Below are 22656 nucleotides of genomic sequence, written 5' to 3' on the forward strand. Positions count from 1 at the left end.
AGATGATGTACCTTGGTGTATGCTTTTTGTTGATGATATTCTTCTTGTTGATAAGACTATAGAGGGAGTTGAAGGTAAACTTGAATTATGGAGGTCAACCTTAGAGTCTAAAGGTTTTTGCTTGAGTAGATCTAAAACGGAATATATGGAGTGTAATTTAGTAGTAATAGACCTAGTGAGGGGATTGGGACTTTGGGCGATCAAGTCATTAATAAGAGTACACGTTTTAGATATCTTGGATCTATTGTACAGAGTGATGGTGAAACAGATGGGGATATTATCAGCAGAATTCAAGTTGGATGGTTGAAGTGGAGGAATGCATCGGGCTTGTTATGTGATAGAAATGTACCCCTCAAACTTAAGGGAAAATTCTATAAGATGGTAGTGAGACCTGCAATGCTTTATGGTGCCGAATGTTGGCCATTAAAAGAGAAGCATAATACTAAGTTAATTGTGGCAGAGATGAGGATGCTCAGGGGAATGAGTGGCTTTACCCTTAGAGATAGGATACGAAATGAGCATATACGTGAAAAGGTTGGAGTAGCTCCAGTAGAAGATAAGATTAGTCGCCTTAGATGGTTTGGTCACATAAAAAGGCGGTCTTCCGATGACCCGGTTAGGAGAGTAGAGGTATTAGATTTGACTTGTGTTAAGAAAGGTAGGGGTAGACCTAAAAAGACTTGGTTAGAAAATATTAGTAATGACCTTTCTTTATTAGATTCAAACGAGGATTTGACTTTTAATAGGACACAATTAATGGAGAAAAAGGATTCATGTAGCCGAACCCACGTAGTGGGATAAAGGCTTGATATTGTTGTTGTTGTTGTATTCCCTCTAAGTGGTTAATATAGGCAAAGCGGTGTGACTATCTTTATGCATATGAACTGTAGTCTTTCTCCATATATGCATTTTTTGAAGTTTAGTGAAATATTATTGTTAGGATCTTCAATGAGAAAGAAGCACTTCCTTGTTGATCTTCTTGAGAGAGGAGGGAGAGAAGAAAGGGAAGAGGAAGAGAGGTTAATTCAAATCTTTATTTCTTAATGATATCTTCTATTACAGCCTATAGCCTCTATTTATAGGCAATAAAAAGCTACAACAATGACAATACAAGCCATTCAAGAAACTAAAGAAAGTACAATCCTTAATTTTGAACCAATATCCAACAATTTTATTTATGTACGAATGTAGAATTAGGTGAATCTTACCAAACCATGCAGATTAGTGCCTTGTATTTGAGATCTTTGATGTGACTATTCTCACAATCTTCATTTAATTTTTTGCACGAAGTTACAAGATTATCCCACTAAAAATAAGATTGCTCACATAAATTTCCTTTCAAAATTCCATGTTGATTGGGCCCTCATCATATGCTACCTTAAATGGATTGAAACTCACGACCGTTGATAACAGCAATAACTCCACCTGTACCAAGGAGGACTGAAATGATTGTTCCTATCTTCCAAATGATTGTTCCCATCTTCCATAAGATAGGAGGAACTTTGAAACCGTAAGGAAATAGAACTGCTCTACATCCAGCTTCTTCCAGGAGACTTGGTCGCTCCTCTCGCCCTCATCATCTTCCTTATCTCCTCCCCAAATTCCACCCTCCCAGCATCATCATACATACCAGCAAGCAGCACGTAGACTGCTGAATCTAAAGGATCCAGCTCCATTGCCTGGCTCGCCGCCCACTCCCCCATTGCAACATTCCCATGGAGCCTGCAGCATCCCAGCAACGTTTTGTATATCAAAGCCCCAGGCTGATGCACCATGGTTTCTATGGCTTCAGCAGCTGCCTCTAGCCTCCCTGCCCTTCCAAGCATATCCACAAGGCAAACATAATGATCCTCCCCTGGAACCAATCCAAACTGTTCTTCCATTGAATTGAAGTAGTCCATTCCGAGGTCTACAAGCCCACCATGGCTACAGGCATAAAGGGCTATCAGGAAGGTGACAGAATCTGGAAGGACTCCCGCCATTATCATGTCTTCGAATGTCGACAAAGCATTGGCAAAACACCCATTGGAGGCAAGCCCTGACATCAAGCCATTCCATGACACGACATTTGGCTGCTGAATTGAAGCAAAAATGGCCCGGGCCTCAGCGATGCAACCGCACTTGCTATACATGTCCACAAGACCATTCAAGACTGAGATGGACACACTGAGACCTGATTTAAGGGAGTAACAGTGCAGCTGCCTACCGCACTTGGCTGCACATAGACCTGCAGCAGCGGAAAGGAAGGAAGCTATGCTGAAGCCATCAATGCTTGTGAGCTCGGCCCTCATGGGCCTGATCAGCGAGAGGACCTGCCCATGGAGCCCTGCCTGATTCAAACCTTTGGCCAGGCTTGTATAGGTGTAGACATCCCTATGGGATACATCATCAAATACTTTCCCAGCATCAATTGGCCTGCCGAGTTTAGCATAGGCGGCAACAAGAGAGTTGCCAACCGTAATATCCCTAGTGTCCAAGTTGGTCTTGAGTGCAACAGTATGGAGCTTCTGGGCATGAGCAGGACCCTCTGCTGAGCTCAAATCTGTGAGGATGGTGGACAAGGTGAAGGAATTGGGCTTCACCCCAGCCGCTTGCATCTCTGTGAGCGCCGCCATTGCGGTACTATCTTCTCCATGTCGAACAAGCCCAGAAATAAGAGCTGTCCAGGATACAACATTTGGAGAGGAGATCTCCTCGAAGGCATTCATTGCATCTTCTAATTGTGGAGAACATTTTGAATAAAGATCAACAATGGCATTGCCAACAGAAACATCATGCTCAATCCCAGCCTTTACCACTAAGCAATGGAAGACTTTTCCCAGCTCAGGCAATGTCGATAAAGAGGACGCATTGAGGAGAGCAGTATAGGTAAATGAGTTGGGAGGAAATGCTGCTGAAGTCTGCATCTCTTGGAAGGATGCAACCGCCCTACTGCAATCCCCAGCTCGAGCATAACCTGAAATGATTGCAGTCCATAGCAATGTATCAAAATCAGAGGTCAAGTGTAGGGTTTTCGTGGCATTGATCATATTGCTGCATTTAGAATACATGTTGACAAGTGCAGTTTTCACTGCAAGGTTGAGCTCGATCCCAAGAAGGATCACATGAGCATGAACTAGTTCACCAAGGCGGGAGTCAAGATTGCAGCAGGCTGTGAGGAGCTTGGAGAAAGTGAACTCATTCGGGAAGACCCCATCTCTCAGCATGGCTATGTAGATCCCAACGGTCTTGTTCCAGTCCTCAGCTTGCACCAAAGCAGAAATCATTGTCGTCCATGAAACAGTATCTCTATCAGTCATAAGTTCAAATACCAGACAAGCATCATCAAACATACCACACTTGGAGTAGAAATCTAGAAGAACGCCCTCAAGAACGTAATTTGATCTGAAACCACGTTTAAGGATAACGGCATGATGACTCATTCCTAGATCGAAATCCCTAACAGATGCAGCACAGCGCATGATACTGGATAACGTGAAATGGTTAGGCACCAAACCAGCAAACAGCATTTGCTGGTACAGCCAAAGTGCCTCTTCATCATTGCCACTCTGAACAAAAGCTGATATAGTTGCAGTCCAGGAGACGATATCTCTATACCTCATTTCTTCAAACAGCTTGTGTGCAATGTTTGCCTGTCCATGTTTTGAGTAGAAGGATAGGAGGTTGTTGCAGATGTAAAGATGTCTGTCAAGGCCTAGTTTGATGATCGGTGAATGAACACAAGTTCCCGGTTTGGAGGACGTCATGGATTTGCAGAATGAGAGGAAATGGATGCATGTTTCCTCTGAGAAAAGGACGGTGGCGGTGGAGTCTTTGATGAACGGAGAAATTCTAGAATTTTGGTCGACATTAATGATACAAGGCAGAGCCGGTGAGTGAGAGAGAAGACGCAGATACTGCCGGAGAACCGTGCTTGTCCAGATTGTCTGAAGATGGGATTCCACGAAGAAGCTAAGCGAGGGGAGGTTCGTCTTCAAAGGGCCAGGAAGTAAGAGCATGCTCAGCAGCAGGGGAGTGGGAAAGGAATTAAACACGAGAAACGGTAACCATAGGATTCAATTATTCAAATATGTACTTTTTTCATATTAACCCCATCTTAATGATAATTTGCCTGCAAATCCATTTGGAAATATCCATGAATAACCAAGAAGGAAATATACAAAATAATTAAACGGTAACCATATATATAGGCTCAGATTCTTTACAATTGTCTGATGACTACATTAGATTGAGATGAAAATGTTCTCGAGAAGCAGCTCATGAGTTATGGATGTATTCATTTGCGATGATCTCTAAAAGCAGCTTATGAGTGAGCTTGCATAGCTTGACTTTGTGCTAGAAAACTATCATTCATATATAGGGATTGGGTAATTATCATTTATCTCTGATAAGGATTAACTGTCATATAACTTATGAGATTTAGCAATGGCTTAAATGTCTCACCTATATTAAAATTTTAATCCAATTTTCACTAAATTAAAAGCTAAGTCATTTAAGCATTGAAATTTATTTATTTCTAAATTTTTTAATAGCTTAAGATTGAAATTAATTTATTTTGGAATAATGGTTAAAGAGAATTTTTCATATAACTTATAATTTCATTAACGAATATATATAACACATAATTCATATTTTCATATATAATACCTAAATTTCAATATTTAATTATTTAACATAAATTTTTAAATCACATTAAAAATATCGTTTTTAAATTTTCAAAAAATTAAAATTTTTATTCATAATTTTAAAAACATTAACAAAAACTTTCGAGGCTCAGCGTTCCTCTAATATGCTAAATAAAAGTGAGAAGAAAATAACTACAGGTCCTCTATCTGTGGGGCTAGTTGTTAGTAAGCTCCCTGAGATATTAATTACGCTGTCATGCGCCTCCTAGGAGATGGAAACGGATAGATATCCCGTTTCCAAAAAAAAAAAAAAAAAAAGGGCTAAATGAAGACATAATTTATTTTTTTGACTTTCCATTAACGAAAACCAAAATAAAAAATCCATCATTGCTATGGCGCCAATTACCCCATGATTCAAAGTGATATGAAAGTTGAGCTTCGTACATCATTTACCAGAATAAAAATCGAGCTTCGTACATCATTTACCCGAATAAAAATCAAGCAGTAAATGGAAGAAGAATGTCAATCGAGAATCCTAATCTTTACAGGAACAAGCATAACTCAGCTTATAAATATAGATTAAGAGGTTGAGACTACTAACAAAAATTCCTGCTCCCTCGTAAAATTCTCAACGTCTGCTTGGTGTCTTGCCCTTGGAGAACTTGGAAGCACTTCCTTCATTGCTATTTCTCTTAAGGTAGCCACTCAGAGCTGCTTTGGCCATTGACCACTGCTGCTCAGACTCAGCATTCCTCATGAAGGGGCAGACTTGAACGCCACTAGTTTGGCCTTCACTAGTTTTGCCTTGAACGGAAGAAGAAGATTCTTTACACTCCTTTTCTAAGGCTCCAGAGCTGCTGATAGGTGCATTTGGATTTATTCCTGGAGAAATCTGTGCATTCTGTGGTGTTTTTTGTTTTGATTTCTCTTTTTTGTTTGTGAAGGTATCGGATGCGTTGGCCTTCCCTGATAGAGCATTGGAGATGCTGAAAGAGCTGCTGCTGCTTCTTCCTCCAACAAGCTCTTTCCATGAAGATTTCTGCAGCCATGGCTGGCCATCTGCTGGCTGAGCAGTGCTTGTGTTTGTACTGTTTTGGCTTTGAGCATTTGGAGTTTCAGCAGGAATCTTTGGAGTAATCCGCGCATTCAGTGGTGCTTTTTGTTTTGATTTCTCACCCAAAGACTCGGGTTTTTTCGATGCAAAGGTTTCTGATGCATTAGCCTTTGGCATTTGTGGAGATGCTGACGTTAAGCCTGATAGAACATTGGAGATGCTGAAAGAGCTGCTTCCTCTTCCTCCAACAAGGTCTTTCCATGAAGATTTCTGCAGCCATGACTGGCCTTCTGAGCTTATAAGGGTACAGGATGGCACAGGTTCAGCTGCAGAGGAAATGGAGGTCAATTTCTGGGCTGTGGCTTGCGCAGGTTCCGGTTTAGAAAGTCCATCAGCTGAGACTAGACGTGCCTTCTTATTTGGCTTGATAGAAGATGCATTGGTGACTTCAGATTTCTTCCTTCTGCCAGAATCTGCTTTATTTTGGACCAATCTACCTTTGGAAGATTTTGGGTTGCCAAATCCAGATTCCTAGTAAAAGTAAAAAAAAAAACTGCAAAATAAGATCACTCTCAAGTTTTATATCAAATAATATGGGCATGACAGTAGAATTTTATTTTTGTTTTTTTGGAACAGTCAGTAGTGGTGAGAGTTGAAATCATAACACTCAAGAGTATAACAGTTGAACATGGCACTCATCTCAGGTGATTGCAATAAATAAAGTTGAAAATACATCCTTAACCTTTATACACACTGGTTCTTTGCTGTCTTACTATACAATTAAAAGTCAGAATTATTACATCCCTAAGTGAAATTTATTGTCTTTAAAAGTAGGAGAGGCAGTTCTTTAATTTATCCTAACAAAATAGTTGCTCTAACATTAAGAACTGGGCTCTCTTTCTTTGCTTGTTAATCTTATGAAAAGTTTTTTCAAGAAATGTACTCCATGGCCTAAACTATCATGCTTACGTATTTTTGTTTCAGAAACTTCTATGGCATAAGTAGAAGTATATTATCTATACTTATTTCCAAAAAAAAACAATCCAATACTATTCTTAGTCTTTCATATAAAAAATTCTCCAGATCAATATTAGTCCAGTTACAGACAGTATTCAGCTTTATTTATTTACACCAAGATTTATGGATTTCATGTTCTAATAGTTTTCATTTTTGTGTGCTAGCAAATGTCAATGGGAATGCTATCACCCTCAAAGAAAAGTATGCTTACAGTAGAATGCCCTCCAACTTATTGGCATTGATTACCCTGTATGTGAACTCAATATTTTCGAGTGATTATTCTGCAATTGAAAACTTTTCTTTATGCCTCAAGAGCAAACTCTCCCCTTTATTTTCTCTATACAACAACAACAACAACATCAAGCCTTTGTCCCACTATGTGGGGTCAGCTACATGAATCATTTTTCGCCATTGTGTCCGGTTAAAAGTCAAATTCTCATTTCAATCTAATAAAGAAAGATCATTTCTAATATTTTCTAACCAAGTCTTTTTAGGTCTACCTCTATCTTTCTTAACATAAAACAAATCTAATACCTCAACTTTGCTAACTGGGTCATCGGAAGGCATCTATTTAATGTGACCAAACCATCTAAGACGACTCTCTCTAATCTTATCTTCCACTGGAGCTACTCCAACATTTTAACGTATATGCTCATTTCGTATCCTATCTCTAAGGGTCAAGCCACTCATCCACCTAAGCATCCTCATCCCTTTATTTTCTCTATATATATTATTAAATTTTATATATCAATCTATCTCCTGATTCACATAAAAACATGTGACAACGGTACCTACAAAAGAGAAGAGCCAACCTAACTTAAAACCTCAGAGGCCCTTTATAATCGGTAAAATCAGTTTATGACTTCAACTTGTGGCGACCATCAGACAACAATAGAAATAACAGTGAGCACTATTCAATGCGGACGGGGCTTTCTTACTGCTTTTTAAAGCAACTTTCAAGTATAAAAATTTTAATTTTTAAACTAAAATACTGTTTTAAGAAGTAATAAAAAAGTTATCCCAAATGAAGCTTTGGGAAGCCTTAATTACAAATTACATAGGCATGTTTAATATTATCATCTGAAATAATAACCATTCATTGTGGGTGAATTATTACTACGAAAGAAACTAATCATAACTTTTTAACAGATTTCTGAATGGTCAATGTTTGAACAATTACTTGATCAGAAAATATTTAATAAGATGAGCTAAATATTTTGGTTTCTTTTTATCTAATAAAAAGGAGCATATCCAGTGCATTAAGCTCCCCCAATATAAGGCATGAAGAGAAGCTAATCTAAAAGCCTTGTCTCCAAATTCGTGAAGGATTTTTCTATCTGAAAAAATTAATAATAATGAAACTATCATAAAAGGATGCCGTTCGTTTAAAGTTTTTATCTATTTTTTGCATACAGCTTATCCATGATTTCATTGTTTATTAAATTTAAATGCATAACGAATCTCTACGGCCAATTCAACCATAAGAAAATCCTTCATTTGCTTGGAAAAGTACGCACACAGAATCTAACCAGGCTAATTTACCATTTCCAGTTTAGTGGTCTGCAGTAAAGTTTAATGGAGTTAGTTTCCTGTTAAATAGTATTGCAACGAAAAAATATTTAGAAGAAGATAATTTACGGCCAAAATTTGATTAAATGGATATTTAATCGCTAGCCAAATAGAAATGCATTTTCGCAATAGCTATTACTTGAATATTTTCTTCCATGCATATTACACAGTTCGTACCTGGGGCGTTACTTGTGTCATCCCCTTTTTTAATTGCATCAATATATCATCTTCAGCTCCAACACAAATATTAATCACGAGGTTGTCATCATCTGTGTCTGAAACTTTTGTTTCATTAGAATGGATGTCCTCATTACAGAGACTTAATATCTTGGGATCTGAAGCAACTTGAGTCTTTCTATCTGAAGGTCTTTCATCCTTCTCACCTCCCATGAGCTTGTTGATTACACTAGTCATCATATTTTGCTCTTTTTCATTCACCACAATACTAAGTGGAGAAAGATACTTCTGGCTAGTTGTTTCTAGTGACTTCGAATGTTCCTCACAGTCGCAGAAATGAATTGGGAGAGGAGGGACTTCGATTCGTTGAAAACTGTACTTGTGCTTTCCAGTCCCTTTAAATGGCAATGGCTTCACCTGCAAAAAACATCTACTTTTGTTATTTATTCTTCTATTTTTGAATGAAAGTGATTTATTTACAACAATCCAAAGAAGGCAACAAACAGAAGCAAGTGCATACTGACCAAGAAAATTAAATTACCAAGAAAGTTGCATCAACAAAATGGATAATAGAGAAAAATCTTGGGCACCGACAACCGGTTTGTAACTACAAAAAGGCGCACCTAATGCATGAAGCTTGCATTGATATAATGTCTGAGGGGCTTTTAAATGTAGCCTTACTCCTATATTTGTAAATAGGCTTATTGCATGACATCCAGCAATTAATTAAGGCATAAAAAACACAACCAATGTGAACTTTACAAGGAATAGTAATGGATGGCTTCACTGCAAGCATTTTGATAGGAAACTCTTGTAGATCTTTGAGTATTTCCTATCAATTTTCAGAAAACAGTGAGAATTCTCCATCAAAATCCACACAAAAATAGAAAAAATAGTAGATAATTTGTATTATTTGAGGGAATAGAAACGGAAATAGAAAGATACAATTGATCCTCAATTCGAGAGGAGAATCGATCTCTCCCAAAACTCTAGACGCCGCTAGAACCCAAAAGAAAACCTAAATCTAAGAGATCTCAAATTTCAGCCAAATTCAAGATGCCCTAACCCTAGGAAAACAAACTATTTAATGCATACAAATCAAAAGGAAATCTCTAAACAATGCCTACATTCAAATTTCCCTCCTAACTCCCTCAAAAAACTTCCTAAAACAGCCTATGCACGCACGGCGTGCGTTCGGTGCCTACAGGAGGCGTAGAAATCCACCTATGTTAGCGCTTGAGCCGGTCCCGTTGGACCGGCTGGACCAGTCTAACACATTTCTTGAAAATCAAAATGATTTTTCTCATTCATGTTGTTTCTTCCACATGATTACAACATAATTTACCCTTTAGCTGCAATGTCAGAGGTAAGTGTAGTACACACTACATAAAGAGCTACCTGGTGCATATAGTGCAAAATCTACATCATGTTCAGAGATCCCACCAAGTACACAATAGCAACTTGATAAAAATTCAATTCCAAATCATATTAACTAAAGCTGCTGACCCATGTTTGAAATGGAAGGCATAATTATCTTGGCATCTTGCTCACATTATGCAGCAAAAATCAGGTTTTTATTCTTTAAAGAGTCACCTCAAGGTTCATCTTTTTTAACACAAATTTATAGTTTTTCTTTCCCCCCTTCCTCGTCTTTTACCTTTTAATCATATGTTGAACATATCTCTGAGAAAATTGCTTTTTGGCCCGCATTTAGTTAATAACAACTTTACAAAGTTAGAGTCATAAACAACAAAAGTAGAGGTTACCTTTCCTAGATTTGGAAAGAAAATTCGGATCTGCGAATTCTCTTGGCTTGAAGAACGTGATCTTACAAATTCCAAATTTTCTTCTGTAGGAGGTGGAGCAGAAGCAAGTTTGGCATCTTCTGCCCACTCCCTCTTCAAACGAGCAAGATAGTGCTCTTTTGCTATTTCTAGTTTAAGCTTGCCTCCTTTCCATGTGCATCCATTGTACTGCAAAAAATAAATAAAATATCATCAGACTGCTGAAATATCTCAGGCTGAATTCAAACTTGACATCATTATTCGTTGCTATGTTTGAAAAACAGAAAGAGAGAAAGCTGCAGCAAAGTTTTATAGGCATTCCAAACAAACTGCATTATCAAATCCCAGTCGTGGTGAGAGTTGTCAAGATAAAACTACATAAAAAAGGATAATTTACATTCAGATCCTAAGATATATACCACGCTTTACATTGATCCACATTTTTAAAAATACTACGAATAGGTCCCTGTGATTGAATGGCATATTACATATAGGTCCATATGGCAACTATAATATTAAAGACTTTTATTAATACCTAAAATTTCCTTATGTGATAAGCTCATCTGGGGGATCTTATTGATGTAAAATGAGGGTTTCAAGCCATTACACCCTTTATATTCCTTCATGCTTTTCTTCTAGAAGGCAATTTCCATGACATCCTATGAATATAAGAGTCAAAATAGAGAAGCTATTGTAAAGAGGCGCCATGAGTATTAATTCTGCAAAGTACTCTAATCTTTCTTGTTCCAGGTTTTAGGCCTTCTACTTTTGCATATTTGTCAAGTGTTTCTTGATAAGGCTTTGGCTTGTATTTTTCAAGATCTTCTTTTAAGCTTTTATCCTCTGATTACATTTCATTCTTCTTATACCATATTTTGAAAATGATTCACAGTTTTAATCCAATGAGACTCGTCTTTTTGTTTTAATGTTAGGGTTATATTTGTAAAGGTTTTCTAGGTAGCCTTTCGCTCACATTATCAAGAATTTTTTTAGCTCACTTGAGTACATTTTATTCTTCTTATCCAATGAGGATTCATAAATTGATCTCCCAAGATTTGCATTTTCTTTCTTTCACAAGCTTTTTTCATCCAAAACAAAGGATACAAAACTCTAAGAGAGGAATATTATGGTCAAATAAAATGTGTAACATTAACTTACAGGTCATATGCATGATCATGTGCTTAGAACTAATGACAATAGGCTAACGTAATTACGTATGGGCACCAAGTTGAAAATTGGAAAGAAAGGAACCTGCACAAAATTTCAAAAAGCATTTGAGACCTATTTGTGGTGTTTTCAAAAATTTGGACCAATATAAGGTGCGGTCCATACTTTATGGAGCTACATGTAATTTATCCAATAAAAATCATAATAAAATAACATGTGTTCATTTGAGTTCACTTTCTTTAGAACTCGTCTCATAATCAATAAAAGAAATGCCAATTTATTGCCTTTGGATGAAAAAATTATCGAATTAAGTGATTAACATATATACCTTTCACACTCAGTAGCAATAAATCATGGTGAAAAAACATCCATCAACACAACAAACTGTTCTACATATTTGAATTGCAACATCATTCTCAAAGCTACAGAAACAATATTGACCCTGCATCAATGATATCCTCATGCACTCAGTAGTTCCCATCGGTCATGAATTTGTGTCAGTTTAAAATGACTGCTCCTATGGGCCCCAAATATTTAGGACAAACTTGCTAACTTATATCCACTTTTCACAGAACGAAGTTGATTTTCAACAAAAAAAAAAATTTATGAGGCATGTAAACATCAAGGAAAAGTGAGTTTAAGAAAGAGGCAAACTTTCAATTTAGCACTGAAGAAATCTCATTAACTTCTAATTCAAACTAGATTGTATTACTTGATAGACTTACTGAAGTGCATGTTGAACACTTTCACACCTAAGACAATTGTATGTTTAGGATCAGCTTTGTAACTATTCTCCTTATATTATTTAGCAAATGTCCTTTGGTTCTCAATGGAAAAAGATAAGTAAAATTTAACATAATATAGCTATGATCGTTAGTTGAAGAAGTAACTCAAGCAAGATGAGGTGATGGTAGCCAATATAGTTCTAAATGAATTAGTCCATTCAATGAAAAACTTGATATCGGTTCATAGAACATTTATTTATGTTCATTTACTTTAATAATTGAACAAAATTTTTAAAGTTTAGCATATGAATGAACATACTTGAATATCAAATTATCAGCTATCTCATGATTCTCATTCATTACATTCGTGAAAAATATTCATTTCTTACTCAATAAATAGCTCAGTAAGCGCGCCATAAAATGCTCATTTAATGTTAACTTAGTTGTTTGAAGACTTATTTAATGTTCTTCAATTAATTTTCTTATATCCAATCCAATTCGAAAAATAATGTGTATTGCTAGAGTATTAGTATGGTAAAAATATTGAGCAAAAGGGCACAAGAATAGATTGAATATCAAATTTTATTTTTTATTTAACTATTGAACTTCACAAAACATTAGAAATAATATTGAGTCAACTTCGAGAAAACTTTATGGACATGCTTAGGTTTAGTGACAATTCTATAGGTTTCTTCATTAATATATCACAAGAATAGTTTGAAGCCCTAACTATTCACAAAATTTGATAAGACCCTTGCAGGTCTGCTGTTTGAGCGCCATGTGGCTAGCAATCTAAATGGCAGGAATATTTTGAGCTCGAGCCAGTATATCTTTTTGTAACCAACCATATAGCTTACGCCCACTCAACTACTCAAGACTAATGACAATCAAACAGCTTAGGAGTTTAGTGGATTAAGAGGCTTAAACCACTCTTAGATCGCAACTAAAATGCCCCGCGTTGAGAAGGGTTTAACTACGCCAACTGATTTCCACTTCGGTCCACACTTACGCTGATTAGAATAATGAATCGAAAGAGTCTTCTCAAGATCATAACTTTTGTAAGTAAACAACATCTCAATGTTGGAAAAATACTGGATGTATCAAGAAGAAAAGCACATAAGGGAGAGTGCGGCAACTAACTGTGGAGAAGAGCTTGGCGAGGGATCTGACAGAGCTGGGCTCGAAATCCATGAAAGCAAAGTTGCGACCATTGGCGCGGACGAACTCGACGGCATGGACCTTACCAAGTGGAGAGAAGGTCTTCTCCAAGTCGATGGACGTAACGCCGGCGCCTACCCCGCCGATGAAAATCCTCTTCAACTCCTCATCTGGAAGCTCAACGTCAGAAACTTCTAACTTCTTCTCGGCGATCGCTGCTCCCTTCTCCATGCCAAAACCCCGTTCAACACTAAGACTTTTTCGCCCTATCCAGCCATCGCGCCGCTGTTAAGCCGCCCCCCTTAATTTAGCGAAAGTCGTACGGGAGCCGAACCGAACCCCCTCAAATATTGTGGAATTTACATAAATAACACTAAGATTTTCGTATTTAACATTAAAATTTTATTGTTTATACATATAACACTTTCTTAACTATTTGTAGGGCGTTAATATTCGACACGACACGAAAATTCAACTCGAATTCGACCCAAAATTTTGGGTTTGACCTGACCCGATTTTAAAATAGGTTGGGTTCGGGTTCCAGGATTCGACAAGTTTGAAAAACAGGTCAGGTTCGAGTTGACCTGACGGGTTGCCACGTCAACCCGCGGCTGCCCACACCCTGCTCGTGTAGCTGCCCGCGCGACCGCGCAGCCAACCCGCTGCTCGTGCGCCCGAGGCTGCCCGCGTGCCTGCCTGCACGCACCGGCCGTCCAGGCGTTCTGTAGTCCCGTGTCTGGTCGGGTCAACCCAGCAACCTGACGGGTCGGGTCCGGGTCCTCATTTCTAACCTGCTTACATACTCGGGTCGGGTTAGGATTGACTTGTTTGAACTCGGGTTCAACTCGAAATCCGATTTTGACACCCCTAACTATTCGGATCCCATTGCCATACAAATGGAGGCTTTTTTCGGGGTTTTTTAATGATTTTGCTTTTCAGATTATAATTATATTTTTTTTATCAATTTTTAGTTGCTTTCAAAAAGAATTTATATTAAAATTTTATTTTCTAAAAAAACTTTAAAAATTATTTTCTTTACAATACCTTTACAAAGCTAAAAAACAGACATCCCAAATGAAGCCAAAATCGACATCAGCTGCTCATCCTGGACACTAGAATCCAGTGTTTTGCAAAATAAAGCTCATTCTTTTGTCCCACAAGCTTACATTTTTTTTGTCTGACTCTTCTACCGAGTTTGTTATTTCACAAGAGAGGAGAAGCCTATTGCTCCAACAATCGTGACCATTCCTATGGTGACATCACAACTCCCGCTTCATGGGCCCTAGCGCCCCACCATCGTCCGACCACTATCATTCAATTGCCATCATCTGATCTCCCTGTCTCTATTGTCACCATCTAGTCATTATCACCTAACTGTCATCCTTTATCACTCGCATGATGCATCTTGATTATCACCTCAATTATTTCTCCAACAATTTCACATAAGAGGCCTCCCTTATCTATGTTTGGAGGAGCATATATATTAGATGGAGGTGCATCAAACTCAAATCCCTTATTTATAAAGGAGTTTGACAACATAACATATATTCACAACATGATGGAGTTTATTCATTACAAAATCTGCAATAATTTAGGAGTGATTAATTTGATGACATCCATATAGGGTGCTCTTTTTGTCATGTTAAAGTTCATCCATCATAGCCTCATTAGAATCTCCTTAACATAATCAGTTCAACTCGCCAGTCGTCACTACTCATATTTTGACTCAATAAATAATTTTTTTAGGGGTCATTATAAGTCCAAATCATAAACCGTCTACGCCATAGCAAAGATATCATAGTGCTTTAATCACACTAATTTTTTTATATAATTTTTGGGCATCGATGTAAATCCTTAAGAAATTGATAAATTTTAATACAAAGTGAGAATTTTGGAACAGTCTGTTATCTGTTTTGCAAACCGGTTTCTTCAAAGTGTTCTGAAAATGCTAGGTTATTTTATGGATATTTTTTAAAATAACTTTTAAAGAAAAAAATTATTTAAATTTTGTACATAAAAATTGAATAAATTATATAATTACATTTATATTATATTTATTTCATTCCTAAATATCTAATTCCACGATATAAGCTATTAAAAACATTATTCTCCCTTAATTTGGCTTATGGAGACTTGTAAGGGGAAAATAAGAGAAATATGAGAGGGAGAGGAAAAGAGAAGTTTGTATTTGGAGGCCTTAGAGCCAAATTCGCCAGTTTGTTCTATTGCAAAAGTTGCTCTTCTCATTATAAGGAATGATTATCCTATCGTTGATTTTAATGATTATGTGTATTTTGTATTTTATGCATTTTAATTTAGTTAAAACTTGCAAAAATTGTGATACCTTGATTTTTAGAAAACTTTCACCTCATAACTTTTGGTATGTAATAGATATCATAAATATGAGTATTTTTACAGGAATATAATGATTTTTCACCAATTAAATTGAAAACTATGATTTTAAAAATAAATACATAATATATAAATTTGTTAGATTGCCCAATATTTTATGAATTACTGCATTTCATACATACCACTCATAAAAATGTATTATTTGCATATAAGCAATGGAGGCTGGATGGAAAGTTGATTGTTAACATGAAAGATAAAGACCAATACCAATTGGTTAACACTTGGGCCTAATTAGGACAAATACTCAACTGGGCAATAATTGGAGTTGACTAATACAAATTAATTAACAATTGAGCTTAGATTAAGATTGATATCGAATTGGATAATAATAGGGGTGTACAGATAAAAACACCACATTAAAATTGTTGCATTCATGAATGCATTTACATGATAATACATTAAATTAATTGATATTTTTAAATTAAATTTATAGTCTTTTTTATTGATTTTTCTTATAATTTGATAGATATCTTTTGACTTTACTAGATCATATTAATTTTGTTATTGATTTTTTAAGATTTTATTGCTCATATTAAGTGATAATTGATGTTGATTATAATTGAACATACATATTGATTCTTTTGCCTTACATTGAAAATAGTGATATAATTTTTGTTAATGATTGAGTTTTTATACTCATTATGTGGATTTTTATGATTTTAGGTTAGAGAAGGGATCATGACAACTTGGAGTGATATTAACAGAGATTTTCAGATTTTCTTTTGATATTGTTTATATTTTTTTTTTATTTTATAGTTGGTGGTTTGCGATAAAGTAATAATTGTGTTGATATATAGGATATTATATATTAATTTTAAGAGAATAAATGTAGTGAAATTTTTTTATGTATATGCTTGTTAGTTGTTTAAACTGAATATTTAGATTTATTAAAAAGATATAGAAGCTTTGATTGATTAATTAAAAAGATAAAATAAATAAATTTTTAAAAATTGATTCTAGGACATTACATATTGCCCGATCAAGCCACAATCCCTAAATAACCTTGGAGAACTTGATCTAATCCCATGTTATTGACACCCCTCATGATGTCATAAGAGGTAAACTTTGACACCTTATTTGTGAAAAATTTCCTTTGAAAGATAAAAATTAACTTACTCATTGTAGCTTTTAAAAGGCTTTCATCTTTGATAGATGTTATATATGCTCTGACATCCTATCTTATTAGGGTTTAAGCTGCATGCTATTAATTTTTATGATAGTTCTTATGATCTTTAAAGCATATCAAATACTATAGTACTATCATACATATTCAGTAAGCTTCTAATACACTTCTATATACTCTTACACACAACTCTTAAGTGTCATGCTCGCACCTAATCTTACTTTCTATGGCCAAACTATTTATATTTTCATTGAAAAACTTTATTATCAATCAAGAGATCATGAAGAATACCTAACAGCTTTATAAAATTTGTTAAAATGAGGAAGATACTCTTAAGGTGTATTTTGAAAGATATTTTTTTTGAATCATGTCAAATTTTGAGAGTGAATTTTTAGTTACTAGCTATGAGGTACTTTCTTGGAGATATTTGTCTTATACTTTTTACACCTAATTGATGAGAAATATAATTCTTTCATATGTTATTTTCTTTTTCATAGAGTACAAGCATAAATTTTGTTAATGTGGCAAGTAATGCATATTAGAAGCAGAATGAAAAATTATTTGGCAAACATCATCAAGAATGCATGTGCCTTTATTTTATAAGAATAATATGTAGATCATCATAATATATATGGCAAGATAATCTTTGGAGTTATTGGTACCATTGTAAAAATATTACCAAGCCTATCTATCCTCATGCAAATGCAAATAGACCCAAGGGAATTTAAGTTACTTTTGGCAACTCTAACTATGAAGTAATATGTTATCCACATAAAAATTATCTAATAATCTCAGTTAGAATTGAAATATATACTATCATCAATATGCATATTTTAATTGACATAGGTAATTTTATCGATATTCTATCCTTAACTACCCTCACGAAGATTTTAGTCAGCATAGCTAGTTTTGTGGATATTCTATCCTTAACTACATTCATTAATCTTAAATTACATTGAACTCCAACTTTATTCTAATGATATTCATAATTTTAGTGATCACACTATAAAATTTAGTAGCACTATCACCTTCTTTATCACCTTATGTGAGCTGCATGCATTATAATTAACTATTTTGATTCTATTAATATTAATCATTACTAGATCAATCTATGATGCAATATTTGATCAACAATTATTATTCAGCTTTTAAGGTGGTTACATCTATCCTCCATTTAAAAATCACTTTCCCCGCTATTATGCGTATTGAAGAAATAAGGGAAGATTAGTTAATAGAATTGAAGCCTTAATTGATAATCAATGGCTGAGATAAAAATTGTATTTTATACGAAGTTCATATTGGTCATTTAAACTCCTAACTAAGAGATCTTGAGTTTAAATTTTATGTATATGATGTGCGTTTAAGTTTATTTTAATTGACCTAAATGTAAAAAATAATATTTTAATAGATAAAAAATCATATTAGCCGGACAAAATGACCATGTGAAAAATAGAGACAAGAATCTTTTATTTATGAGTCATCCGTTTGTTATTTTGTTACAAGTAATATGATTTTGAGATCAGGTGTAGCTTTCCATCATCTCCGTGAGGAACTTTGGCATTGTGATTCCCAATCGCTCGTGCGCAAGCATACTCTTCTGAAACTTTTAAAATTATTGTAACTGTTCGCTAGCGTGCGTCCTTATCAGCCGGGCTGTCACCAACCCCATACGCGAAGAACGCCCGTCCCAAGCCGCTCAAATTCAAAATATAAATCTTGTTCGGACACCCTCAATCCGCTGCACCGCAAATGTTATTTCGCCACGCGTAATTGAAGACACGTGGTATGAATGGGAAGGTTGACTGTAAAACTCCAGAGGAAGAGGGGGAGCAGATGCGAGCACTAAAAGACATCGCCCATCGGTAATCGGACTCCGGCAAAAGTTCTAATTTATTGTAAGGGAAATAAAGACAACCGAAAGCTCGAAGCTTTTTACTTCGTTCCGGCAAATCCCAAACGGTGGGGAGAGAAAGCTCGAATCTTGCACTTCGTTCCAGCAATTCCCCAACCATGGGGAGAGAAAACTCGAAGCTTTCACTCGTTTTTGGGGAAGATCTCTTCGTATTTGACGGCAAGTGGCCGAGGAGCTGCTGAAGTTGCTGTTGATTTGTTTTTTTGTTTTTGTTTTTTCAAGTATTAGGTTGAGATTTCTTCATCTGATTCTGTTATTATTATTATTTATGAAGCCCGCCGCTTTTTTGAATTTTGAATCCGTGGGTTAATCTGTGGTGCAGTGGACTATGAACTGTAGGTCCTCTTCTCCACTCTTCTTTTAACTCAGCTGCCGCGGCTGCTTCCTGCCATCGAAGGTTTATTAGTAAGTTTCTTTCTTTCTCCTCCTTTTTGCTTTAGATTTCAGGGCTTTATAATAAAACTCTCTGTTTTCTTCATTTCCAACCGCGGAATCTTGCTTAGCCTGGATCTTTTTTACCCGTTCATTGTCGCGCAAAAGGGGTAAGAAGAGATGTGAAAAGTTGACCCTTTTTGGATGAATCGGGACTTCTAAAAATGACAAGATTTCTCCCTTTTTTATATGCATTCAACCTGTTCTCCTCTAAAGTCACCACAGCTCTCATCAGTAAAGCCTAAATTCCATTTTTTTGTTCCTCTTTTGTCGACATCAGTTGGTTTTGGTGGAGATGAGTGTGCTTATTACTGAAACATGCGTTATTTGGTTCGTGTTTTTTACTTGATTGCTTGGCTTTTGTTGCATTTTTGGCTCGAGTAAATCCTTTGAACTATTGCTTGGGGCTTTTTTCTTTCAGCCTTCATGTAACCATTTTACTGCCTTGGAAAGTATATATTCATTCCTTTCCAGTAGAAGATTTCTACTAAATTACTAAGCGCATTAGTGTTTCTTCTTACAACTCTGATGGAGATGAATTTTTTCAAGCGAATTCATTGATGGTTTCATTATGTTCTCTTGGCGCAGGGAGTTTGATGTGAGGGATCCATGGACACAAAGCTTTATGACTAGAGAAGGTGTGTGCTGCCCCCTCCCTGTTCTGTGGAACTGAAAATAAGATTACACTAACTTCTGAAGTTCATGGCTGGAAGGGAAAAGCCCACTAGTCTTTCCATATTCGAGCTTGAAAAGGATGTAAGTTTTAATTCTCAAGTTTTTTCTCCTCTCGCCTGTTGCTGTTCTTCAATTTTTTCACCTTGAAGTGTTAGATTGCTCATCATAAAAGGAGAGAGTTGAGACATTTTCTCACTTTCTCTTGGTTAATTTCCTGGATATGCATATTTGATGAACTCACGCAATATTCTTGCTGTTATTATAAAACTTTTATTGTTACTTGATCTTGATTCTTTAGTTCATGAATGTGATTAATGCCAAGAGTTTAGATATGCTTTGATTAAAATAGTCTCTTGAAAATAGAAGAAATGGTAACAAGACTGTAACTGTATGCAATTGCTTAGGGCATCTCCAACCAAAAACCCATTTTCCACTCCAAAATGCATTAATTCATCTCCAATCAAACTCTATTTCTTTCTCCTTTTTCGCACGCTTCTTTGGCAAATCCCGTAACACAAAAAATTGACGTAGGTGAACAGTGTGACACCAATATCGGTTGGAGATGGTCTTAGCATTTGGAAAAAAAAAACTTTTTTTCTGACTACTTTGGTAGCTAATCTATAACAGTTTGACTTGCTATATATATATATATATATATATAAACTTGCATGGCATCGCTTTTGGAAATCCTTTAACTAAGCATGTACACTTTTTACATGCCTTATATTTTGGCATAAAATTTCAGGTCCTGAATCTCCAACTATTGCTGCAAGAAGAAATCAAGTTGCATGTGATTCTTGAAAAGGCTGTAGAGGAAGCTGCATTTGAACTATCTGATCTATCATGTCTCCCAAAAGATGTGCGTTCCAAAATGTGTATGTTAATGATTATTACTTATAAGGCATCAAAATGTGACCATTGCAACAATAATATGAAGCCAATGTTGTGTGATGTTATTTTAAGTTAAATCATGTGTGCTTGAAATCTTGTCCTTGTCTTCGGTTACTTTCCTATTGGTTTTATCATATCTATTGGTTTTTTCTTCAACCACTCAGTAAAATTTTGGAACACAAATACATTTCTATATTTTTTTCCACCAATTTAACGTAAATATTTAGTTGATGTCAAAACTTAAAAAGCTAGAGTTTGTCTTTCAGAAACCTTTTTCCCAAATATTGTTTAGCTTCACTTTATGTGCATCAACTCCATTTTGGTACTTTCTTGAAGGGAGTTTTCAGTGAAAATTACAGAGAACAGCTTCAGAATCTACTACTTTTTTACTTTTAATTTAATATCTTGTGAACCAAACTCTAAAGCAATTTTTTACTTGTCTTCCTTCCAAAAATATTTTCTCACGTAAATCATTTTTTTTTTTTCCTTTTGCTACCTAGAAACCTTTCTGACACTATTTTCATTGGAAAGGGTAATAAATATATTTTGGTTATTTACTTTACTCAATGGAGGTATTGCATGCTAATTGTAGTTGTCGTGATTAATGCTACCTGTAGGCACAGGAACTTTTGTCTAACATTTCAACCTTGGAGAGTACTGTAGGAAAACTTGAGGAAGAGATGATTTCTTTAAGTTTTCAGCTAATTCAAGAACGAAATGAGAGAAGGCTTGCTGAATATCAGCTAAAACAATTGCCAGGATCTCCACAGATTGCATGCCCCATTGCACAGGTAAAGGTCCCTACAAAATTACTTCAACACCTATGGGTTATTGTATTATTTGTAGTTATTTTAGTGCATATAATTTTTTTGGCCATATGCATTGTAGTTGAACTCATAGAAGACAATCACTTGAGGACCTGAGGTCATAGCTTATCTCTTCAAAATGACAATAAGAAATGGGTGAAACTAATCTTGTCTGCTATTTCAAAAAATAAACATAAAAGCGTTACTTGAGGGCAATGTTTAAAATTGCGTATTCAAGTATTGAGGCGTTTTTCATTCGTGAGGCGAGGCGTAAGCCTCAAAATCAAAAGATTGCCTAAACATAAAATGATAAATTTTTGATATACTAATGAGTGAATAATATAAAACATAAAAAAGCATAAGATATGAAGTGAAATCAAAATATCTCAATAATAAGACAACATGAAATATAGTTCAACTCAAAATTCTATCTTTCCCAAATCCCAGTATTCTTTTCATTAACATATAATTCCAATTTCAAAAAATAAATAACAATGACATATCACATAAGAACTCATAAGTCATCAACACTGTCATCACTAAGGGGTTCTTCATTTGAATCATAATTATGATGAACTGCTCTCTCCCCTTCCTCCTCTCCTGTAGAGTCCAATGTCGGGCATTACTTCAAGATTTATACAAGTTTTAATATATATAGCGTGAGGCGAGGTGGGCCTCAACCCAGTTGAGGCGCAAGCCTCATAAAAAACACTTGAGGCGTAAGCATCGAGACGTTTTTTACTGGAGTTGCGCAAAGGCAGGCCTCAAGGTGAGCCTCATATTGTGCAATTTTAAACCATGCTTGAGGGACTTGATTTACATAAAGTTATGCTTAAAATAAAATGTGTACAAAATTTCTCGAACTCCAATTAACAAAATAATTTTATTTGACAAATGCCTATCTTATCCTCTCTCACTCTCTTTATATCATTTAAAAAAATTATCATTTCATAGTGCTAGCGCACAAGGTTGCTACTATGCTAACAATACTTATGTTGATAGGCCGCCACTGTTGTTGTAGTAAATTATGATGTTTGGCGCCAAAAAATAAAATCATTAGGGTAATGTTTGTTAGCCGACAAACTCTTACTAGCCATAGTTATTTCGATTATATATATATATATATATA

The 22656-nt window shown here is 35.7% G+C and overlaps 3 protein-coding genes across 6 annotated transcripts in view; 1 reads left to right on the plus strand and 2 right to left on the minus strand.

The window, feature by feature from the left end:
* Nucleotides 1-1017: 1017 nt before the first annotated feature.
* LOC110095281 (pentatricopeptide repeat-containing protein At5g52850, chloroplastic) lies at nucleotides 1018-4053 on the minus strand. The gene has a single exon (XM_020820746.2). The coding sequence runs from the start codon at nucleotides 3996-3998 to the stop codon at nucleotides 1530-1532; it is 2469 nt and encodes an 822-aa protein (XP_020676405.1). The 5' UTR covers nucleotides 3999-4053; the 3' UTR covers nucleotides 1018-1529.
* Nucleotides 4054-5106: 1053 nt separating this feature from the next.
* Nucleotides 5107-13613, minus strand: LOC110095270 (nucleolar protein 8). Its single transcript, XM_020820734.2, has 4 exons — nucleotides 13259-13613; nucleotides 10209-10415; nucleotides 8443-8859; nucleotides 5107-6210 (listed from the first exon to the last, which is right to left on the minus strand). The coding sequence occupies exons 1-4, from the start codon at nucleotides 13505-13507 to the stop codon at nucleotides 5254-5256; spliced, it is 1830 nt and encodes a 609-aa protein (XP_020676393.1). The 5' UTR covers nucleotides 13508-13613; the 3' UTR covers nucleotides 5107-5253.
* A 4979-nt stretch (nucleotides 13614-18592) lies between these two features.
* Nucleotides 18593-22656, plus strand: part of LOC110095260 — a 13846-nt gene continuing 9782 nt past the window's right edge. Inside the window, exons 1-5 of one of the 4 annotated variants that reach the window (XM_020820716.2) lie at nucleotides 18594-18951; nucleotides 19046-19128; nucleotides 19744-19911; nucleotides 20576-20689; nucleotides 21339-21512. In XM_020820716.2, coding sequence (XP_020676375.1) covers nucleotides 19858-19911; nucleotides 20576-20689; nucleotides 21339-21512 — 342 coding nt within the window. In that variant the 5' untranslated portion in view covers nucleotides 18594-18951; nucleotides 19046-19128; nucleotides 19744-19857. Of the gene's footprint in view, nucleotides 18952-19045; nucleotides 19129-19743; nucleotides 19912-20575; nucleotides 20706-21338; nucleotides 21513-22656 lie in introns of those variants that run through there. The other 3 variants (XM_028691859.1, XM_028691860.1, XM_020820723.2) reach the window with 3 other exon arrangements.

Source organism: Dendrobium catenatum, unplaced genomic scaffold, assembly GCF_001605985.2.
Source record: "Dendrobium catenatum unplaced genomic scaffold, ASM160598v2 original_scaffold_76759, whole genome shotgun sequence".
NCBI classification, from domain to species: Eukaryota; Viridiplantae; Streptophyta; class Magnoliopsida; order Asparagales; family Orchidaceae; genus Dendrobium; species Dendrobium catenatum.

What these genes read in the sequence shown, in the direction of transcription:
- LOC110095281 (XM_020820746.2), bottom strand. Translation starts at nt 3,998, where the DNA reads ATGCTCTTACTTCCTGGCCCTTTGAAGACGAACCTCCCCTCGCTTAGC.
- LOC110095270 (XM_020820734.2), bottom strand. Translation starts at nt 13,507, where the DNA reads ATGGAGAAGGGAGCAGCGATCGCCGAGAAGAAGTTAGAAGTTTCTGAC. An exon ending in TCGCCAAGCTCTTCTCCACA is followed by an intron (nt 10,416 to 13,258) that starts GTTAGTTGCCGC and finishes TATTTTTTGCAG; the next exon opens with TACAATGGATGCACATGGAA. An exon ending in TGACACAAGTAACGCCCCAG is followed by an intron (nt 6,211 to 8,442) that starts GTACGAACTGTG and finishes TACTTTTACTAG; the next exon opens with GAATCTGGATTTGGCAACCC.